Here is a 13,704-nt window from a genome sequence, read left to right as displayed (position 1 = left end):
AACCTCTGGTTGATTAATCCCCTCCCTGCAATGGCCTTCAGTCGGGGGTTTAGGTAGGGCTCCTGAATGGATGGGTGATATCAGTCCCTGCCTCCCAGGAGAACCGATGGGCTGCCGCCTGTTTGATAGGGGTTAAAGACTTCAGAAGGTTGGGGGTTCCCGAGCTCACATTCCTGGAGGCTGGGGGACTCACTTGGTACCCAGTACTATTGAGACTGCTCTTGGTCTAAGGCCACGGTCTCCAGGTAGCGAGCTGGGGGCGGGGCCTCGTAGTGTGTGTGGGGGAGAGTAGGGACCTGAAGCTGGGGGCGGGGCTCGCGCTGAGGGGCGGGGCCCTAGTAGGGAGAGGCAGAGTCCCCAAGATCCGGGGTGGGGCGGGGCTCTGGAGGCTGGGGGCGCTGCAGTCCGGATGCCCGTCGCCACTGTCGCCGCCGCAGTTCTCACAGTCTCTGCTGTTCCCGCTGCCCTGAGGATCCCCTCTGGGGGTTCAGTATCCTGATCCCAAGTGAGCGGTCCCTAAGCTCCTGCCAGCTCGGTGAAGGGCCGGTCTCTTCCTCTCTCCAAGGGACCCTGACTGACGGTCAGTGTGGTCCCAGGATGGAGCCTCATCCGGCAGCCGCGGGAGACTCAGAGACAACTCGCTTGGTGAACCCCCGGGCTCACAGCTGCGCCGGCAGCCTCCGTCTCAAGAGGTCAGAGCCCAATTCCTCCCTATTAGACCTGGTCTTTTGACGCTCCATCCAGTTTCCCTCTGTCTATCTTGCTTCCCCCCCCCCCCCCGCCCCTTTCGTTGTCTCCTTTTCTCTTTTCCTGTCCCACTCCCCTCAGAGTCTCTCTACTGTCTATAGTCCCACCTTCTGTGCCTCGACCTTCCGATTCATCTGCTCGCCTGTCCCACGGCCTGTCACCCTCCCTCAGTTTATCCCTAAGAGGATTTCCTCTGTTTCCTTGTCTGTCCTTTCAAGTTTCTTGGGCTTCCCCTCCTCCCCTGTACCTCTATCCCCTCAACTCCTGCATCTCAGTGCCCCCTCAGCACCCCCCATTTCCCTATTGCTCTCCTCTTTTTCTCGGCCACCGGGTTGCAGCTGCCGCAGGGACAGCCTCAGACTCCGCTCTTGCAGGCTGCCCTCCCCTCTGTCCGCATTATCCCCCCGTTTATTCATCCCCCCGATCATTAGCCCCTCACCCCCATTCCTCCCACCACGGCTCCCCACACAGGGCTGACCTCCTTAGTACTCAGTGACTGGGGAGAAGCAGACCGCATTAGGCCAGCAGGACTGGGATCCCAGTTGCCCGAAAATTTGTCCACTGGAGGAAGAGGGGCACATTTCTGGCAGGCGCACTCCTTCCGAACCATTCTGGGTGCCCCAGATCCCGAGGCTCCCAATTCCAACATCCTCAGCTCCCCAGTCTCTTCTTCCTGATCTCATTCCCCTGGATCCCCAGTCCTGATTCTTCTCTGCTGTGAGGCGAAGGCGGGGGGCTTCATCCTAGCTGCGTCCAGAGGGGCAGTGGGGATTCAGGCCTTGGCACCTGACAGTCTGTGAGGAGGGCGAGCTCTGAGGTCGGCGTCAGGGGAGGTGGGTCTTCTGTCGGGGGACGGGGGGGACAAGGATCAAAGCTAGTGTCAGGGAAAGCAAGGAAGGGGGGAGGAAAAGAGCAGGTGCGGTTTGGGCGGTGGGGGGTATTCCCGGCTCAGCACAGACGTGGTTCCGGGGGCGGCGAGGTGTGAAATGAGCCGCGAAGCCGCCAGGGACAGAGGGGTTGGGGGCGGGAGAACCGCCCCCACAGCCTCAGTTGGCTTTCCTATTTAATACAACCCCCCCCCTCCCCAGCCCATCCTGCTACACCCTTCCCACCCACCCCCTCAATCTTGCTTTCCCTCTCTCTGCACCCTGGCCAGACTGTGCGTGCGTGCCTTGTCTCTCTACTTATCTGTCTGCTGCTTGCGGTCCTCGGCCGTCTGTCTTTCTCTGGATTTGCTCCTTAGTCTCTATCTTTCTGGCTAAGCCTTTCAGTCTTTCTGTATCCCCCTCCTCATTTGTCCCTTTTTCTTTGTCTTTCCTACATTCCTCACTCTTTTCTCCTTATAGACTTTAGGAATTGTGTGTAGGAAGGCGTAGGAGGATGGAATAGCGCGACCCTATATGAGGGGCTGAGGGGAGAGGAAAGACTCACAAAAGAGAGAATATATAGATTTAGGGTCTCTGGTCCCTGAAGTTCTGGAAGGGATTCTTTTGACTCTGCCTTCCTCTCTCTCCCATGCCCAAATCGTCCCTCTTACATCCCCACCTCCCAATTTTCTCTTTCTAGGGAAGGAGGTTGGAGGTTAAGAGAGGCCTGGAAAAGTGTCCTTCCCTCCCCAGAGCAGAATTGAACCATCCCGATCTTGCTTCTGAAAAATGAACACAAACCCACTCCTCATATCTGATAGAACAAAAGAGAGGCCTGTTGCCTCCCTAGGAAGATAGATTCTCAATATCAGTGTGTGTGTGTGTGTGTGTGTGTGTGTGTGTGTGTGTGTGTGTGTTTTGAATGGCCTCACATTTGAGTGTGTGCTTCTACACAGAATGCACTTGAATGCAGCCTGTACATAACTATCATCGTTTGGTGCAATTACCAAGTAGGTCTCTGAATCTATGGGCAACCCTTTTGGAGCACAGTCCATGCAACACTCTCTTTAGAACAAGAATTGGGCTGAAAAATTCATCTAAACGTCAAACATCTGGATATGAAATTTGTCTTCACCCCTGAGTTTCTTTCCCCATCCCACCCTTCTGTGGAACCCTTTCCTCCATTTTCTTCCCCAACTGTCACTGGCTCTTTGGGCTTCACTTTACGAAAAGATTCCATTCCTCTCTTAAACGGGCCATCCTTTAACCTTTTGTCAAAAGCAAAGAACCCTACTACCAAAAGGGATTGGGAAGTTTAAGGACTGATTCTTAGATCCTGGTGGGAGTGAGGAAAGGCAAGGCTATGAGACACAGGGGCTGAGTGATAGACTGAGCTCGAGACCATGATTGGTGCTAAAAGCTGAGGCGTGGGAGAGAACAGCATCTGAATCTCCTGGTGAGTGTTGGAGGAGGGTGCTAAGTTGTCTGGGGCTGGGCTCCCACTGATAGTTACTGATGAACTATGTCCTCAGCCCTATTGTCTGAGGGAATTGTTCAATGTGGACTGGACTCCCAGTGACAGCCAAAGCTGATTAGTGTCCTCAGCCCCAAAGTCTAGGGTGGTTGTCTGATGTAGGCTGTTTGGCTTAGGGCTTCCCTGGCATCAGTCTCTTCACAGAGCCTTCAAAGTCCCCCCCGGAAGAACAAGATCCTCTGGAGCAACCTAGGTTCCATCACTGCCACGTAGACTGTATCCCTCGGTCTGGCCTTAGCCCTGAGCAGCTGCAGGCCCAGAAGCAACTGTCTGCTGCCTGTGCTGTCTGTTTCCTCTTCATGGCAGGGGAGATTGTGGGTATGTCGGGCAACCCCCACCCTACCCCCTGCTCAAGGGTCCTCTTCCCTGGGAAACTCAGCAGCTGCTTCCAATTCTGGCTTCCTGGGAAAGGGCCACAGACATAGCAGGAAGAGGCTAAGGATGGATGACCGGTGAATGAAAAGGGGGTGCTGTGAACACTTAGGGACTTGGCAGGGGCAGAGCAATGAGGGCATTATCAGTCAACAGACATGCATTTATGAATTTACCATGTACCAAGCACTGTCCTAAGCGCTGGGAAGCTTACACCCTAACAGGAGACAACACGTGTATATACACATACACATGTATAGATACACAGGTATATTCGAGACACATAGAAAGCAGGAAAAAAGTCACTGTCAGCTTGTGGGGGGAGGGTCCAGAAAAAGCTTCCTGCTGAGAGTGGCATTTGAGCTGATCTTTGAAGGAAACCAAGGGATGGAATTCAGATTTGGGGGTAGGATGGTATCAAGGAGCTAGCACTAGTCTTGGGGTATTGCAGGTGGATATTTAGCCCACAGCCTCGCCATCATGACCGATGCCGTCCACCTGCTGGCAGATGTGGGCAGCATGGCAGGCAGTCTCTTTTCCCTCTGGCTCTCCACTCGCCCAGCCACCCGAACCATGACCTTTGGCTGGCACCGATCAGGTAAGGGCTTCCATGTGATCCTATGCGTCCTCTACAGAATCCCTGGGACCCCTGGAGTAACCCACCAGACCTTGTTATACTTTCCCCTCCAGCCTTTGGCCTTCATGTTGTCCCCATGATTCCCTCCTCATCTTTCCCCTTCTCACAGAGGAACTCGTCTCTGTGTGATCCCCCTAACATCTTTCTCTCTCCTCACAGAAACGTTAGGGGCTTTAGCCTCTGTGCTGTCCCTCTGGATTGTCACTGCTGTCTTGCTCTATCTGGCTTTTGTGCGTCTTCTGAACAGTGACTACCACATTGAGGGAGATGCCATGTTAATCACTGCAGGCATTGCTGTCTGTGCCAATCTTTTGTACGTATGTACTGCCCTAGGGTCACCTGGAATGCTTTGTATTTAAAAAGGAGCCTGGCAAGGCAGAGCTCTGAGATGGGAGACAGGTGTGACTCACTCATTCATAGACAGGGAGAAAGATTAAATGAACACACACGTCCCAGTGGCCCTCAGGGAGGATAAAATCTGCTTGGAGAGGAGGCTGGAAATACCAGAGCCCCTCACTCTGGAGAGTTGAGGATTTCCTTGACCTTCCTCTTCTACCCTTCCCTTCTCCCACCTCCCCTTTGGGGTGTGAGTCTGGGTGCAGTAGGGCTAGGGAGCAAAGATGCAGAGAAGGGGCCTCTGGGGAACATGAGAGTAGATGAGAGAGCCAGGCATGAGGTGGCTCAGGTGACTGGTGCCCCAGGTCTAGTATCTTGTGGCTTCCCCCCTCCCCAGAATGGCTTTTGTGCTGCACCAGGCCTCTCCCGGACATAGCCATGGGTCCAAGGGAACCGAGTATGCTCCACTGGAGGAGGGGCAAAGGGGCCCTCTGAATCTCTACAACACCAGCGTGCGGGCAGCGTTTGTGCATGTTCTGGGGGACTTACTTCAAAGCCTCGGGGTTCTGGCTGCATCCATCCTCATTTACTTCAAGGTATGGCCAAGGGGTACTCCTGGCCCCTCTTCACAGCCCCTCACTCTAACCCCAGGCTCTATAGCCTACCACAGCTCCCTAAGAACCCAAACTCTTGACCTTGCTCTCAGCTACATTTCCTGCTCTTCTTTCAGGGTCATGGTAGGTGTGGCCACTTAAGTCTGGTCCAGCTAGCCACATCCAAGGGGCCCCTACTTCAAAGGTTCTAGTTCTCTTACCATCCACACCCTGCTTACTGGCATCTTTCTCTGTAGCCCCAGTATAAAGCAGCGGACCCCATCAGCACCTTCCTGTTCTCCATCTGTGCCCTGGGTTCCACTGCTCCCACCCTTCGGGATGTTCTTCGGATCCTCATGGAAGGTAAACTACAAGCCCTACTCAACCTTCTTTGTGCAGACTGTTTCTAAAACAAGCAACACCCACCCCAAAAAAAAAACGCTCTCTTATCAGCAACCACCAATATCAAATACACAAACACAAGCCACTTTCTTTTTGTATGGGCTTTTTTTAAGCAATCAGGGTTAAGTGACTTGCCCGGGGTTACCTAGCTAGTAAATGTCTGAGGCTGGATTTGAACTCAGGTCCTCCTGACTCAAGGGCCAGTGCTCCATCCACTATGCCACCTTGCTGCTTCCTTACTTGCTTTCCATAAAACCATAAACTTTGCTAATAATAACAAAATGGTCCATTCTGTTTTCTATGTCCAAGGGAAATCTTCCTGTATTTCCTCCTTACAGTATAAGGAAATGTATTCCATTATGTCCATATACCACATCTGTTGATCCATTTTCCAGTTATTGAGTAGATGGTATTTTCCAATTTGTGGCTATTATGAACGATACTGCTTAGAATGTAGTCTTTGTACAAATAGATATTTTTCCCCCTTGCTGAACCATAACATCTTAAAAGTATTGTCCTAACCTAACTTGATCACTGAGTCAAAGGCTGTGGATCCCTTTTGTAGCTCTTCCTGTCTGATTCCATACTTGCTTTCCAAAATGAACTCACTGATTCCCAGATCTCTCAGCAATGCCATAATATCAGGGTGCTTTTATCCTCCTCCCCTGAAGCTGAGTGGCCCCATTGACTCTTATCTCAAACTCTTTCCTCCTGTAGAAGGAGGGAATTAAAAAAATGGAACAACTACCTAGCAAGGTCTCTTCGACACAGTCTCCTCTGGGAGGATGACTATTGAAATTGTTTAGGGCCTAGAGTATTGTCTAAAGGTAAAGGAAGGAGGCATGAACTAAAGGCAAGCTGAGTGGGAATCAGATCACAGGTCTCCAAAGGACCTCGGAGATTAATTACTCTAACCCGAGTCATTTTGGAGCTGAGGAAGCTGAAACTCAATGACTTACCCAAGGTCATACAAGTAGTAGAGTAGGATTTGAACTCAGATCCTCTTAACTACAGAATCATTGTATCACATTATAGGTACCCCCTATGGCATCTACTATGAACCAGTTCGGGACCTGCTGCTGTCAGTGCCAGGAGTCAGGGCAATTCACGAGCTGCACCTGTGGGCCCTGACCCTCACCTACCATGCTATTTCTGCCCACCTGGCCATTGGTAAGTGTCTGGGATGTCCCAGATCATGTGTGTAGGAGATTCTTTTTCCTAAACCGCATCCTAGAATGCAAAACCAGAGTGGGGGTGGTGGGTGGGGACAAAAATATCTTTTCCTCTGTGTTCCTTATGCCATCACTCCCCCCCCCCCCCCGCCCCACCACACACACATATACACACATACAGCATCATGGTCAAAGTAGGGAAATAATAGTTGGGGGGAAAAGGCAGGTTTTCTGGAAAGGGTTTCACTCTTTCACAAGTATTAAAATGAATTAGAAATCTCAATTCAAACTGGCTTTAATGAAATGCCCAAGGGCCCCTCCCCACAATGTCAAGCCCCATTAGTCTTTATCTCATTCTCTTTTGCCCCTATTCTAATCTCCCCTGGGATTCTGATACTGCCTTCTTATCATTCTTCCACAGATGCTACCGCAGACCCTGAGGCCGTCCGGGCAGAAGCTGCCTCTCTGCTCCACAACCGCTTTGGATTTTGTACCATAACTCTCCAGGTGGAGCAGTACCAGCCTGACATGGTTCAGTGCCCAAACTGCCAGGAACCCCCACAGGCCTGAGCATTTCAGGCGCCCCCACCTGTCTTTCTTCCTGCTGCCCAGGGACCTCCTTTACTCCCCACCCCATCTCCTCACCAGGCTGCCAGGCCCCGACTCAGCACTGGATTCTTCATTTGCTAGGCCCCTTTTCGGGGGGGAGAAGTAGCCACTTGCCTGATTTTTCTGCCCTAGGCAGAATGGATCAAGGATGGGTCAAAAACTCTCCCTTCCCCAACAACCTCAACTCTGAGCCCCACCCTCCTATCCCCCAAGCCTTGTAGCCCCAGTGGGCATGACCAAAGTAGGGGGCTACCCTACTGGGTATGACCAAATTCAGAGGTGGAGGTCTAGGGTTGAAGTGCAGCCAGTATGAGGAGGGAAGAAGGATCCTGGGGAGTAACATGATCTTCCCTCCCCTGTTCCTCTGGGGAGCTCCACATAGCCTCATGTTTGTGTACCTCATTCATGTGTTGTGATAGGCTGGCTGGCTGGCTATGCTGTTTGTGTGGTTGTGGTCCTCAGTGTCTGTCTGCCTGCAATGTCCCTTCTCTGTGTGTAGCCCTCTGTCAATGCTGCTCTCTGGGCATCCATGGGTCCCTCAGTCTGCACTCTGTGTCTCAGCCTGTGGCTTGTCCATGTATTGGTGCTGTGTTGTGTTTGTCCGTGTGGCAGTGCTGTGGTCTCTGTGAGCCTACACCCCCTGTTTGTCTGTTCTGTGTTCTGTCTGCTCCTCTATTGGTGCTGTGCTCTCACTCTGCCCTGGGTTTGAGGGGTGACACCACAGCAGCTTTGGGCCAATAAAGGAATGTCAAACAGTACCAGTTACTGTCTTCTGTGTATGTGTGGTCAAGAAGGAGGGAGAGAATCAGTGGAGCTGGACACTGGAGTTCAATACCTCTTCCAGTCATTCAACTAGCATTTATCAAGTACCTACTACATGCCAGACACTGTGCTGGAAGCTAGAGATTCAAGACAAGAAGGAAAAAGCTCTTGCCCTCCAGAAGCCTGCATCATCTCAACATGTTTCTTGTTCCTGCCCATTTAGATCTAATAATCCTAATAATCCACCTCAAAAACATCCAGCACCCTAATGGAGTCCTGCCTATTTATTTGTTCTACAAGATACTTAACATGAGTAAAGTGAATCCCATGCCCATCTCCTGAGCTGTTTACTGGGGAGACTTGAGAGTTCCCAGGTTGGAACCTTCCCTGCAGCAGAAGGTGTGTAGTCCCATGAGTACAGGATTGTAGAGTCCTGGGGTGAAGTACTCATTATCATAGGAGCCTAGGCTTAGAGGTGAAAGGGCCATTAGAGGCATCTTAAGTACAATGTCCTCATTTTATTAATGAGAAAGCTGGGGCCCAGAGAAGTTAGATGACCATGCTCACACAGGTCATAATAGCAGAACTGGGATTTAAACCCAGGTCCTATGACTCTGTATTCTACCATATATCCAGACTTTGGGAGGCTTTTATTCTGCTTACCCCAAGATTCCCAATGTCATAGGGCTACTCAGTAGTTCAAGGGCTGAGGCATGCCAAGTCTCCAGAGCTCCCTGTTCCAGGGTGAACTGGTAGGGTGAAAACTAGGACCCAGAGATAGGGAAAGTGGCTGGAACATGGCAATGAAGTGCAAAAATGAAAGAGACCCAGGCCTCATGCTCTGGAAACAGGATGAAATGACTTATAGAAGAGACTGTTATAGACTAGGGCTTGGGAATGAGGTGAAGAGACTGACAGTCTATCAACGATTTAAGGGAGGGGAAGTCAGACTAGCAGCCCCAGCTGGTTTCCACGCTTAGCTAGTCCCTGACACCTTCTCGTTTTCTGTCTCATTGACTACGGGCCCTAGGGATGGGATGGGGTTGGAGGAGAGACAGGAGAAAGACATAAAGGAAGATGAGAAAGGTAGAAAGGTGAGGGGGGGGGGGTGAAGACAAGGCGGGGGGCGGGGAGAGAGAGAGAGAGAGAGAGAGGGTGGGAGAGAGAGGAAGGGTGGTAGAGAGAGGGAGGGTGGGAGAGGGGGAGGGAGAGGGAGAGGGAGGAGAGAAGACAGAAATGGAGGGAGAGAAAAAGGGAGGGAGGTTAGAGTGTCTAATTTTACCTTAAAAGTATTCTCCAGTGGCAGCTTTTCCAGACACAGCTGAGTGCCCCTTACAGCCCAAGTCCCCTCTGGAGTGAATCCTGGAATCCATACTGGTGTTAAACAATGCCGTTTTAGTATATTGCTTGTGTGCTAAGAGTACCTCAAGCCTCAGACCAGTTCTCCGCTGTACAGAAAGCAGCTCGGCTTGCCCCACAATGTATATTCTTGCTCCCTACTACTATGAATCCCTGAATCACAGAATTTCAGAACCATAAGAGATCTTGGCCACCAACCAGTTCAATGCCCTTATTTTATAGAGCGGAAAACCAATCCAGGAATTAGACCAAGAGAACAGAGTTAGTATACAGCTGGGTCTTATGTCTCACAGGCCAGTGTTCTGTCCATCTCCAATTGCCCCTGGCCCCCTTCCCAGCTTTCTCCAAGAGTTCCAATTCCCTCTGTAAGCAGGGTTTCTCTTGGCCCTTTTCCATCGCCATCCTGTACCAATACCCATGGCACCTCTTGCACTCTAGGCCTGCCCTATAAACCCTTCTGGCTCCCCACCCTTCCTGCCATATGAGAAATAGCAGTTATCCTGGGCCCAGTGACTTCAGTATAAGGGAGGAGCCAGGCCAGCTATGTCATCAAGGAACAGTCCATGCAGCTGACGGGTTCATAGGATAGTCATAGGTCCTTCCCCATCAGAGAACCTGAATTCTTCCAGTTAGTTCCAGCTAGTTATGAGCCTAGGGAGGCTAAAACACTGAACATACTCTGAGGGAACCTTCACCTGAAGGGATGCCACACACACTCTAACCTGTGATATTAGATAATATCTGGACTAAGTTTAGGGACATCTGTCTTGGAAAGGGCCCAGGGCAGGTTAAACCCAGAGGGTGGGGAAGAGATTTCCAGCCAGGAAAAAGGGAAACCTGTTCTGGAAAGTCCATTGGGGTAGGACAGAGATTGAGAGAAAAAGTCTGGAGGATGGATGGAGCCTCAGCTAAACTGCAACAAATTCCCTACCTTGCCTCGCAGATAACAGGCTTCAGAGTATCTGTCAGAGAAGGACGGTGAAATACAGTGAGAGTGGGTGATCTGGGTCTCCTTGTTCTTCCCATTAGCTGTGGCTTCTCCTGAGGGATTTGACTCATGCCTTATCTCTCCTCCCAGCTGCCTCAGCTGAGATTAGGTGTCTTTCCTCCTCTACCTTTCTCCTTTATCTCAGGAGGGGAGAGGGGTGAGAGGGAAGGGCAATCAGCATATCTGGATGAGGGGATGGTAAGAAGAAGGGGGATAGGGCTCAAGGGGAGAAAACAAAGAGAAATTGGAGAATGGGTGTCTAGTGCCTCCCCCCTTCCTTATCCATCATCAGCGGCCGTGGCAGCACTTTACACAGCTGATTAACTATGAGAGTGAAAGCAGGGAGAGCGTGTGAGAGTGAGCCGTGGATTACACACACACACACACACACACACACACACACACACACACACACACACACTGAGTGTATAGACAGCTGCCGAAAACAAGTGAACACATGTACAGTGAGAGAAAAAGATAATCAATGTGAAGGTGGAGTTGGATGACAGTGCATAAAAAACTCTAGGGCTGGCTGAGACCCTATCAAGATCTATAGTTCCCTCTCCTTTGGGTGGCACCTCCCCCAGGTCCCTATTGTTCCTCTTACCTGGAGGCTATAGGGCCAGGAGTCTCTCTTGGTGGGATAGACTAAGTAGTAGAACCTTCCAATCGGAACAGGTCAGATTCAGGAGACCCAAACTGGGCAGAAGAAAAGTCTGTTACATAAGGCCAGAGTAAAAGCCAAACCTTCAGGCTCCCACCTTAACTATCCCAGCCTTTACCAATGTCTCAGAAAAATCATTATTTCTTGGTTACTTTTCATGCTCCTCCTGCCTTGATGAACCTCACGGCAGATGGCATCCAGATGCTCTTATTCTCTCAAACCACCCTTTCACTTTCTTTTTGTTGTTGTTGTCAGTAAACTACTTTACTGATACAGAGGACTTAGGATTGATATTAGACCCCATGTGAAGTGCATTTCTCCCTCATTTATTTACATAGTCAGTTATTCATTCATTTTTAATTTTAAACTAATGCTCCACCTTTTTGCACAACATATTGATTTTCCAAGATATTCTTCTTCCCTACCCCCTACCCAGTGAGCCTTCCCTTGCAGCAGAATAAAAAAGAAAAGGAAAACAGTTAAGCAAAACCAACCAACAACATGTATTATTTCTGACAATTAATTCAGAAAGTTGCAATATTCTACAATCATAGTCCACCCCTCCCACCCCCAACCCCCAGGGAAGAGAGGGACATGCATTTTCTCTTTTCTTCTCCAGGACCAACCATGACTGACATTCAGTGTCATTTTATTGTTCCTTTCTGTACATTGTGATCATCACTGAGTATATTTTTAATGGTTGTTTAGTTCACTCCACCTGAACTTATATTTCTTTCTATGCTTCTCTGAATTCTTCATATATGTTATTTCTTACAGTGCAGCAAAATTTCATTACATTCATGAAACATGATTTGTTTAGCCATTCCCAAAGCAATGGGAATCTGTTTTGTTTCTAGATGCCATAACAAATACTGCAACGACTATTTTGGTGCATATAGAATCTACCTTTCTGGTCTTGATCTCCTTGAGGTATATCAACTAATCTATAAGCATTTATCAAGCACGTACTGTGTGTCAGACACTACACCAAGTGCTCTAGGTATAAAGACAGAAGAGAAAAAGTCACTTCCTTGAAGGAGCTCACACACTAGCGTGGGGAGAAAATAGATAGATAGATAGATTTAGTTATACAAAATAGATGCAAGGCAATTTGTACAGGAGAGATCAGCAAATGTTTCATGTAGAAAGTGGAATTTGAACTGAGCCTTGAAAGGCTTTTCTTTCAAGCTTAGCAGTGGAATCTCCTTGTTAAAGGGTATGGGCATTTTAATCACTTTCTTAGTATAATTCCAAATTGCCTTCTAGAATGATTGTACCAATCCACACCCTTACCACCAGTGTGCTTATTCTGGGGCACCCTCTTCTACTTTTATCTCCAAATTCTGGGAGTGTCTAACGTTCCTTACTTTTCTTTAAGGGAGAATTTCTGAAAGAGAGGTGCTGGACAGCTCCCAGACTCCATCCCAGTAAGAAAAAGTGTATGTTTATAATGAATGGTCTTAGCCTCATTTTCCTCACAAAAGCTCATAATACAATTATTAGTGCCCCAGTTTTACAGATGAGAAAACTGAGGCTCAGAGAGTTCAATTTGCCCAAGGTCACACTGCTAGTAAGGGATAGAGCTGGGACTGTAACAAAGTTCACTAGATCCAAATTCGACGCATTTATCATTGCATCATGATGGTAAGACTGCACACTGCTACTGGACTAGTCTTTCTAAAAACAATTTCATTTCATCTCATCCATGCTAAAAAAAATCTGCAATTGCTCAACATTGCTTTTGGTGATGTTTCCAATTGGTCCATGAAACACTGAAACATTTATAAATTTGAAATAGGTAGATGGGGGCAGCTAGGTGGTACAGTGAGTAGAGCACTGGCCCTGGAGTCAGGAGAATCTGAGTTCAAATCCGGCCTCAGACACTTGACACATATACTAGCTGTGTGACCTTGGGCATGTCACTTAACCCCAATTGCCCTGCCAAAAAACAAAACAACAAAAAAAGAGAAATGTATAGATGGACCCCATATGCCAATTTGGGTATTCAGGGATGTGGAATGCTCCTTAGGGTTAAGGAAAATGGGGAAATGGCTTTTTTTGTTGTTGTTTTAGCATTTAATAATTTTTTTGGTTCCAAATTTTTTTCCTCCACTCCTTCCCTACTTTTATTGAGAAGACAAGAAATACAACATCCACTATACTTTTGAAGCCATGCAAAACACTTCCATGTTAGCCATATTATGTGGGGGGCGGGGAGGGGGGAAGCAAGAAAAAATAAACTGGAAAAAATCTGCTTCAGTCTATAAGGGAGTGGCTTTTGAAACAAAATAAAGACAATTAAGTTTATTTTCATTAGCAATTGACACATAATATTTTTGATATGTATATATACTTAAAAACTACATTTTGATATATACCTAGGGGCCGCTAGGTGATACAGTAGATAGAATGCCCTGCCTGGAGTCAGGAAGACTCATCTTCCTGAGTTCAAATCTGGCCTCAGACACTTACTATCTGTGTGACCCTTAGGTGAGTCACTTAACCTTGTTTGCCTCAGTTTCTTCACCTGTAAAATGAGCTGGAGGAGGAAATGGCAAGCCACTCTAGTATCTTTGCCAAGAAAATCCCAAATGGGGGTCACAAAGAGTTGGATGTGACTGAAAAATGACTGAACATATATGTATGTATGTATATACACACAC

At 48.8% G+C, this 13,704-nt stretch overlaps 1 protein-coding gene across 1 annotated transcript; it reads left to right on the top strand.

Moving 5' to 3' along the window:
* Positions 1 to 322: 322 nt before the first annotated feature.
* On the top strand, positions 323 to 8,026 carry SLC30A3 (solute carrier family 30 member 3). The gene is made up of 8 exons (XM_036750801.1): positions 323 to 692; positions 3,281 to 3,465; positions 3,971 to 4,117; positions 4,316 to 4,469; positions 4,890 to 5,088; positions 5,343 to 5,448; positions 6,523 to 6,657; positions 7,081 to 8,026. Exons 1-8 carry the CDS (start codon positions 598 to 600, stop codon positions 7,227 to 7,229), a joined length of 1,170 nt encoding a protein of 389 aa, XP_036606696.1. The 5' UTR covers positions 323 to 597; the 3' UTR covers positions 7,230 to 8,026.
* Positions 8,027 to 13,704: the final 5,678 nt, after the last annotated feature.

This window comes from Trichosurus vulpecula, chromosome 3 (genome assembly GCF_011100635.1).
Source record: "Trichosurus vulpecula isolate mTriVul1 chromosome 3, mTriVul1.pri, whole genome shotgun sequence".
NCBI lineage: Eukaryota > Metazoa > Chordata > Mammalia > Diprotodontia > Phalangeridae > Trichosurus > Trichosurus vulpecula.
The sequence above is the reverse complement of the archived record's forward strand: the minus strand, read 5'-3'. Positions and strand labels throughout refer to the sequence as shown.